At 32.5% G+C, this 9,989-nt stretch overlaps 1 protein-coding gene across 1 annotated transcript in view; it reads right to left on the minus strand.

The window, feature by feature from the left end:
• Positions 1-6,554, minus strand: part of CCDC186 (coiled-coil domain containing 186) — a 38,108-nt gene extending 31,554 nt beyond the window's left edge. Inside the window, exons 1-3 of the mRNA XM_044662581.1 lie at positions 5,884-6,554; positions 1,923-2,049; positions 451-579 (exon numbers count right to left, since the gene is read on the minus strand). Coding sequence (XP_044518516.1) covers positions 451-579; positions 1,923-2,049; positions 5,884-6,539 — 912 coding nt within the window. The 5' untranslated portion in view covers positions 6,540-6,554. The remainder of the gene's footprint in view (positions 1-450; positions 580-1,922; positions 2,050-5,883) is intronic.
• Positions 6,555-9,989: the final 3,435 nt, after the last annotated feature.

The raw sequence follows: 9,989 nt of genomic DNA on the forward strand, positions 1-9,989 counted from the left end.
AAAATAATAAAGCTAAAAACAGACTATCTTAAAACTAGAAGTGTTCGAAAAGAAACCTGGAGACTATTAATCAGTTAAGTGTAAAGGATATTACTTTGTCTCCTATTAGTATATCCCTTATTATGACTTTTAAAGATACATTTCCAAAACAGAACAGAATGAAAATAATACAAAAAAATCCAGAACTAACAAGCCCAAACTAAGCTTCTCTTTAGAATAGTGCTCATTTGTATAAAGCAGACCACATACTATCTAGGCTGGCTTCAAAACACAGTAATATGTTTCACTTTATAGAATAAGAAGTTATTTATTTTAATGTATCAATGCATTCTTTATTCAATATTTTTTCTTATGCACTACTAAAAAATACTCTTGTTCTAAAAGTGTTAATTTACTTCATGAGAAACATATAGAGACAGCAGATTTGTAACAATAATGACATGAAATTACCTGCTCCATTCGAAAAGCCATCTCTTTATGTAATTGCTGAATTGCATTTTTGGCTGCAGTATCTTGAGTTACAAGTTTTTCTTTGGAAATGTTAATGTCTTTATTGAGTTCCTCTATTCTTGCTTCTAACTGTAAAGCAAATATTTCCAGATTACTCCTGTAGAAAGGTGTTTTTTTTTAAATTATATAAATAAACAAATAAATGTGGAATAATGTTATACAGGAAGAACTGAACTACTTTAAGTAGTCTGGTTGAAAAAAATAAACCTAAATCAATGCAATGTTATTTGCTTGACTTTTTTGAGCCTTAGTTTCTTTACTGTAAAATGGAGATAAAGTATCTATAGTAGGTACCTTTTTTACAGGGTTACTCTGAGGCTCAAATAAGAATATATGTAAAGCACTCTAAAAACCTCAAAGTACTATATAAATATCAGTCACACTAAATGTACTAATGTTAATTTTTTTTTAAACTGATTAAAAAAATCGCTTTTGAGTTACAAGCATGACTTTTCAAATGTTAACAAAAATTAGGTTACTTCAGTTTCCTCTTAACAGAAAGTGGTCAAATTATCAGTAAGTTCGTTTAGAAAGAATAGCCCTGGTCCTTTCCCATCTGGCCAGTATGATATTCCCAATCATTAACAGTTAACTAACTATGGAAATAAGAATCAGTTTGTCCACTGAAGCCTAATTATCATGGGGGAAAATTAAAGCATAAGGAACAAGCATCCAAATTAAAATTTTATACAAAAGTAGATTGACTATACCAGATTAGCAAAAAATTAGTTCAATTCCTCTTATCTGTTCTTTTTTACTTTCTTTTAAGATACCAGGTTAGGCACACATAAAAAGAAAGGTTTTACTTAAAGCCCAAAATATTTCTGCCTTATCCCAAGAAGAATGTGAGATGGGAAACAAGCACAGTATAAACAATTTTGCCCAGTGCTGAGCAGCAACAATAATAAGCAGCACAAGAAAGAGTTGAGCCAAGGCAGGAAAGCAAAAAAGTCAATTAGTCAATTCTGAGGTAGAGCTTCATTATTTCATTATAAGATATTACTTTAAAAAAACCACCATGAACAGTAAAGTAATACCACCTCATTACTCAAGTATAACTACAAAAATGCATTTAAAGTAAAAGTGTTTGAATCAATGCTATTAGATCATTACCCTGCCTCAATTAGCATAAACTGATAATCAAATTACTTCTTATGCCCTCTTATTTCTACAGCATCCAGCTGAGTATATATAGGTAGACCTCATTTGTAAAAAATCCCTATATAAATTCAGTTTTATTGTAAAGAAAAGTGGGTGAGGGGTAACATGAGACTCAATTCACTTAAAAGGTCACTTCACATTACAAACTCCTCTCTATATTCAACACGAAAAAAACCCTTCTTACTATATATTGCATAAACTGAAGTATGTCTATTAGCCTATGGCTTTAAGGCTATTTATTTTCCTTTTACCTGTTTAATTATGTTTATATGTTGTCTCTCTGTTTCTGTTCGTTTTTTAAGTTCTTCTCTTAGGTTGTCTTTCTCTGAACAAATTTCTAAAATAAGTTCCTGATGCTTCTTGTTTTCTTTAATTAACCTAAACATAAAAAGGATAGAATACACAAAATATAAACCAAAAAGATAAAAAATTGCTGTAAGGCATACATGTAAGAGTATGGATTTCTATGTCATGATTACAGCCAAGATTTCTGTCCTTAAATCATCCTATTAACTATATCCCACACATCTCATTTGCAAAATGTGCTAGGGTCAACAGAGTTTCTTGCACATTATAAATTAACTTCAGTTTGCAGATTAAATTTTTTAAAAAGCAAATTAGGCAGACTTGTTTAGTAGAGAGCTGTGAGTTGTTAATAATACTGTTATGATATAACCATACAGAGGAAACCATATTGCCTTGAATAAGTACCTAGTATTACTGGGAATATTAATTGCATTCTTCATTTTCAGTTTGTGATTAAAAACACATACTGCTGCTGAATAATATTCCATTATATCTATATAGCTGTAATAAAAAAATGAAAATTTAAATATAAACATTTTGGTATGTGATCCCTAGAGAAAGGCAAAACAAAAGTCAGCATAAGTTTGTTCTTACACACTATAAGTTCCTTGGTATCATGGTCCTTTTGGTTTTTTTTTCTTTGTGTCTCTAGTGCCCAGCACAGAACCTTGTATAATAGAAGAAAATTGGATATTTGCCAAATCAAACCATAGATTATATTCAATAATTCTGCTGACAGCTCCTAATTACAAAACATTAGAAACCAAATATCATATGATACACATGATCAGAACAACAGAATAAGACTACAAGCAGTTTGTATGTGCTAAACATTAAATATCTGGAAAGTAAGCAACAATTTGTGTTTTTTCCAGAATGGTGTCCAAAGCTACAAAATTTATCCAAATGATTAAATACCTGACTTATACTAGAAAATAATGATGTAAAATAACCCCAAGTAAATTTAAGGCAATTTTGGGGAGACTGGTATTTCTTAATCTTGATTAACACAATTAAATTTTATCTATATCTTATATTAAATATTTTTCACTGAGATTTAAGAAAAATTATATTAATTTGGTCAATGAAAGAAAATTAGCAATAAATGAGAGATTTTTCCATTTTAAGTTAACATGCAAACAGAAAAAAATATTCCTAATTGGGGAAAAAGTAAATAATGTAAAAATTCATGAGAATTTAGAACTTAATAACAGCTAATATAATTAAATAATTTTAGAGGTGATGTATAATTAAGAAATTTATCATGGAAGAAATTTATTTGGAAATATTCTGCACAGACAAAATTAAATAAAATTAAAAGGGTAAATAGGCCAAGGGTAATTCTCTTTCATTATTGTTTTCAGATAGAGGAAGCCATTCTTAACTAATTTACATTAAACAAATATTATTACAAAATAAAAACATTAGTCTAAACATTTATTGAGTACCTGATATACACAAGGTCCCATGCTGGGTGCTGTGTGAAACAAAAAAGGGGCCAGAACTCTCAAAGAAACAAGAAATAAAGTATGTATAATAAATACAAATAAAAATAGTATAAGACTTTTTTTTACTATAAGCCCCACGTTCTATAGAAGATAACCAAGATCCTAAAGGAATCCTGATGAAGGGATAATTTCCTGCCAGTCTTAGCAAGGAAAGCTTCATGGAAAAGGTGACATCTGAATAGTCATAAAAGATGGAGTTCACAGAGTAGAAATGAAAGTAAGCAGGACATTCCAAATGAATGAAACAGCATGAGTAAAAAGGTCCATGACCTGCAGGGGAAGGGATGAAGAGTGCTAGTTTAGCTATAGTAGTATATGTATCATGAAATGTAGGAAATAAGGCTAGAAAAGGTGGGTGGGGTGGTATAACAACGAACCTTGAATAATAAAATTTCATCTTTTGGACCAACAATTCTCAGAGTTTGAACTGTGAACTTTCAGGAGTCACTGGGACTCTTTTTTCAGGGGGTCTGTGAAGTTAAGACTACTTTAATTATACTAATAAGATATCATTTGATATTAAACCATTTCTCTATTTTCCAACTATATCTGGCATGAGGTCAGATTTTCTTCATATACTTCAACCCAAACAATATTTGCAACAGATTAATGTAGAAATGGTTATGAGAATTCAGCTATCCTTTATTATGCCAGACATTAAGGAAATTTACAAAAATATGTAAAACAATGCCCCCTTCTCACTAAATTGTTTGTTTTGAAAGTTATTTTTTAATTAAAATGCTATGTTAACATGTAATGGGTTTATTATTTTTACTTTTAAGCTAATGTTTTTAAATTTTATCAGCTTTAATTTCTAATGTATATCTAGAGATATAATCCATATAAATAAAAGCTCTTTGATATTCTCCATAATTTTTAAGTTGTAAAAAGTCCTGAGACCAAAGAGTTTGAGAAATGCTGCTGTAGACAGTATGAAACCAAAAGGGTTTCAAGTAGGAGAGTATACAAAATGGATATGTGAACACACCGATTTGGACTTAATTCCAACAATGCGTATTACAACCCATTCATGCCTGCCTTAGCTTCCATAAATTTGCATTGGAAGTCATTATTTTCTCCTAACACCATAAGGGCATTGACTAAACACCTGAGCTATTATCCTTTTACCTGGCCAAGTAGCAAGCCCATATTTTCTTCCTATCATCCATTTCCCTGATCACATACTCTTTTACTCAATTGTTTCTGCTTCTCATTAGTTAGTTACCCACAACACCTTTCTCGTATGTATCATGGACCTCTCCAATGCCCTGAGTGTGATATTCATTTTCAGTTCTTCAAAGATTCTTAAGTTCCATGCCTTGCAGCCGAAACATCAGTTGGTATTAAAAAGACGGAGCTTTGTTTCCAAGAAGTTAGAAGGGAGTAATACAACAAAATCCAAGATACCAGCAGGTTAATATGATGGAGATATACAAGATACATTAGAGAAAGAAAGACAGAAAAGAGAGAGACCAGTTGGGAAGATACTCTAATCTGGTCTACAGTAAACCTGGTAATCTCTTTCCTTCCCCTATTACTACCTTATGGATCCCCATCTGATACCTCTCTTTTCCCCTGAAGTTCCCTGTATATTTATTTTTATGGCTGTTTTATGTCCTATACTCTACTCCAACACACTTTCTCAAGGTGAAAAGATAAATATATACTCTCTTGGTTTTTTCATTTAACTTCACTCAGTCATATTAAATATTAAAGCTCATGAATTACTTCTATATTATAGTATTTCAGGTACACATATGACTTTCATTGGTGTGAGCATCCACTAATAAAGATCACAATTTACTTAGTCTTTGGGAATTGCTATGACTCAAAAGTGATGAGTCTCCAAAATTAGCTAGGTTGGTTCTTGGATAATAAACTTGGCAGATTCTGTCAGAACTTGTACTCTATTTTTGGGGCTTTGAGAACCTTTCCATACCATAATAAGATATGGAGCAGGCCTGTAGAAAAGGTAACTAAATGATTTTAAACAATGGTTAAAACAGGAATTTTTCAAATCTAAGAGAAAATAAATATAATCACTCTCCTCACTAATGAATTTGCACATAATTAAAATATCACTGTTCTCTAGATTACTAGAATATTTTAGGCTTCATAGTAAGAAATTGAATTTCTTGGATTAAATCTCAGTTAAGTCAAAGAACTAGAGAAATTCTCATTTTCTTGGTGTTTTTTCTATGAATAAATTTGTATATTTTTCTAAGAAAAGCTTTGACAGTTATCTTTTAAAAATCTAAGAAGTCTGATGAGTTTTTACCACTCAGCATGGATCTGCTCACCAAATCTTCAATGCTAAATTTTAAAATATTCATCTGAAATTTAAAATATCTTTCTCTAATAACTAGCCAAGTGGACTGTAGGATAAATCAATACTTACTTTTTTATAGTATGCTCCTGCTGCAGATATTTATCTTGTACGCATTTTTCAAACATAACTAAAGCACGTTCACCTTTTTTCATACCATTGGGTACTCTATGTTCATTTGAAAGTTCTGCAGATAAGAGCTCAGATTCAATTTCTTCCAACAAATCTTCTTGTGCTGAAACATTTTGTATTCTTGAAATAAGTTTCTTTGTGCAATCTGTATCATACAGACTTTCTGAATAAGTCTTTTCACTGGATGTTTCTGTAAGCTTAGGTGAACTTAATTCTTGCAATAATTCTGTTAGAGTTTGTTCTGTATCATTTGTCTTTGTTACTTGCTCTGCAAAATCTCCACTAGGAAAATGAGCTATTCTCTGAGATGTTTCTTCATATGTGTCTGCTTTTGTACAAGAATTCCCAACTCCACTATGATCTGGTAAGTAACCCTTTTTTGCTTCAATTTGATCACCTTCAGGAAATGAAAGTGAAGTCATCTCTTTTTTTGATGGAAACAGTTTAGAGTTGTTTAAGCTGCTCTCTTCATCTCCAGAAAAACAGCTTGTAGAGCCTTCTTTAGTTGTAGATGCACAGTCAATGGTTTTATCTGATAAAATGGAAGGTCTATTCTCTGTCTCTGACAAGCTAACTGGCACCAATTCGCTCTGCATTTCTTATGATCTTCTGATTTTCCTTGTTATAAATCTAAAAGGAAAATATATATACATATATTTCAATTATACATTAGCCCATGGATGAGCAAAGCATTTATTAAGTGCTTACTGTGTACAAAGCCCTATGCAAAGCACTGAAGATAAAAATAGAAAATACAGATAATCTCTGCTTTTGATAAATTCACAGTCTAATGCAGGAGACAACATATATGGAAAGTTCCAACAAATCAGATAGGTAGGTGCCCTGGTCTTTGGGGTACAGCAGCAAAGAGAATGTGAATGCTTCCTCTTAAATTTTATATTCATCATGTGATATTAAAAAAGAATACATACTATGAACTGTACTATACATGTACCCCTTTCCACTAATCCCATGTGAGAAATCAAGGAGGATATAGGCCATATATCTCCTAGAAGAGTGACTAACCTAAAGGCTGATGCAAGAATGACTTCTTGCTGCCTTCCAACCCAGGCTTTTGGGGATCATAGGATCATAGAACTAAAGCTATAAGAGTCTTTAAAAGCTATCTGATCTAAACCCCTCATTTCACAGATAAGCAATCTGAGGCTCAGAGAGGTTAGTTCATCTATCACAAAGGCAGCATGTGTCAGAGGCAGGATCTGAATCCTGATCCTCTAACTCAATTGGTGCACTTACCACTGAACCTCTTCCAACTAGGGCAGTGACACTGATAGCATCTCAGAGAATGACCATAGATCTGTTCATTTTAGTTTTTCCTAACATGTTTATTATTCTTAGACCCCTGTTGATGAACTCTCGAGACAAAGCCAGCAGCTGGGAAATGAAGCTAGAGAAATGATGATTACTTCTTTCAATTCTAAGAAGATAGACTATCTTACAGGCCTGGAAGAAAAGAATGGATAAAATATTTAAGACAGATAAAAAAAGGAAGGAGGATAGTCAGGATAGGACTTTACTAACTCTGAGGGTTTTATTTTACAGTGTATTTTTTGTCTAAACACTGACTTCTCTGTAAGGCATCCCCACTATGAAGATATCCTTCAATGATGTAGTCTTTAAGAGTTCTGGGAGCACCAACAGGTCAAGTGATGTGGGTGCCATAGTCACACAACATACGTGTTTGAAGCAAGATATAAAACCTTATATCGTCTTGATTCCAAGACCAGTCCTTTACCTACTATATACCAGGCTATTTCAGAGTACATGCTTCCTCCATTCCCCTCAAAAAGTAGCACTCATTCAGGGAAAAATATACATGGCATATCACAGAGAAATAAGGACAATAAAGTTCTAGTTATTAACTTAATCTTACTGTATTGTAGTAATAATGACAAAGAAGTGCTTCAGATAACAGCCAGGTTAGATGGGATAACTAGCAAGCAAAAATAGTTTTTCATATAGGAAGGGAACCTAGGAAGTTCCATGGTGATTTGCAAATAATATCAACAGTAATATATATAGGTATAAATAAAATGTGGATGTTCCTAGTTCTAGCAACTATGTCTCTTTTGGAGTAGAATCTCATTTTCCAGTCCTGTTCCACAGTAAAAAGAAAATAATATTTTTTAATACTAGATGAACATACAGGCAGCAGAGCACTCATTCATTTGATCAGTTTTTATTGAGAACCTACTCAAGCAGAGCATTGTAAGAAAGCAAGGGTAAAAGACATAAATAAAAAAATGTGGATGTTATCTTTAAAAAGTTTGGTGTCTAGGGGGCAGCTGGGTGGCTCAGTGGGAGAGTCAGGCCCAGAGACAGGAAGTCCTGGGTTCAAATCTGGCCTCAGACACTTCCTAACTGTGTGACCCTGGGCAAGTCACTTAACCCCCATTTTGCCTAGCCCTTACCACTCTTCTGTCTTAGAACCAATACTCATTATTGATTCTAAGATGGAAGGTAAGGGTTTTTAAAAAATAAAATAAAATAAAATGTTTCTATTGGGAGAAATCACATAACATCTATAATTACAAAGTAAAACATGGTTTTGTTAGCTACACACTAACCTTTCAATGAAATCCTCACATTTCATAATCATAAATTCACTGAATTCAGCCAAATTACAGAGGTATTAATTTGAAAACCTATCTTTCCTCTCCTTTTTAAAAAGGATAAAATGAGCCATAAATTGAATTTGGGTGTCATACATCATTGAATCTTAGTAATATCAAAGAGACTTTAATAGATAATCTAGTTTATCTCTCCGCATTCTACATATTAGAACAATGAGAATTATTTTTCAAAATTCATGAAAAAACTATTCAGTTATCCCAGCAATACAAATGCAAGACACCAAGATGTACAAATTTCACTTTGTTTGGTCTGATACAAATTGAATCACCAAGTTCATAGCAGATATGTGATCATATGAAGTTAATCGAGAAAGACACTCTGGAATCAGTAGAATTGATGGGAGCATAGATCTTCTAAAACTAATTAGCAAAGAAAAGGAGGGAAAATTAATTCCAACTAAGTGAAATAACATGACTAAAATGGGTTTGTTTTTGTAATAATTCTTCATAGCACCTAGAAGAGAATTTTTTAAAATAATTTTTAATTTAATTTTTAAAATAATAATTTAACTGAATTTTGGGGCATGACAATGTTACAATAAAAACAGAAAGAAAACTATTCTAGCACCCATACAGCACAAGAAAGGTTCTGAAATGTTGAGTACTTGATGCAACAAACACATCATCCACAAAAAGAAACATCTGTTGGATTTATCTAAAGAGAATTTATTTTCAACTTAAATTTTGTACTAGTTCTCCTGCAACAGTGGCAAAGGCTTTTGGTGAGGATTCTTCTCAATGTTTTATATCTCTTATAATTAGTGAAAGGTCCAACAAGGTTCTCTCTGCTACAGTGTGCTCACTGAAGTATCCTGTATGAAAACATTGTAGATAATATCTATAAACTTTCTTTGATCCATATTTAATTTTTCATTTATCCATAGCTAACACATGGTAGGTACTTAATCAATGCCTACTGAAATAAATTACAGGGTATCGCAGTAGGCACAGGGATATGAACTGAACTAGTGATTTCATTGACATGGCATACTCCCAGATCAGGAAACTCAGGATAGTATCAATTACTACAACTTAACAGTTTTAAGAGTTGTCTAAAATACTAAGAGATTAAGTGACTTCCTAAGATCATATGGCCAGTGTATTAGAGGTAGAACTTGAACCCAGGTCTTCTTGGTTCCAAGGTCAATTAGTTCTCTATCTGCTATACCTTTCAGGTGCTAAGGATACCCCCCCCCAAAAATGTATGAGTCCTTGCCTCAAGAAACTTACATTCTATTGGGTAGAACACAACCTGTTCACAAGTATAACACAAATAAAATTAAAGTGGGAAAAGAGAACTAACAACTGGAGGGATAAGTGATGGTGACCCTGAATAGATCCTGAAGACTAGAATTCCAAGAAGTGAAAATGAGAAGAGAACAAGGTACTCTG

Source organism: Gracilinanus agilis, chromosome 2 (genome assembly GCF_016433145.1).
Source record: "Gracilinanus agilis isolate LMUSP501 chromosome 2, AgileGrace, whole genome shotgun sequence".
Taxonomy (NCBI): domain Eukaryota; kingdom Metazoa; phylum Chordata; class Mammalia; order Didelphimorphia; family Didelphidae; genus Gracilinanus; species Gracilinanus agilis.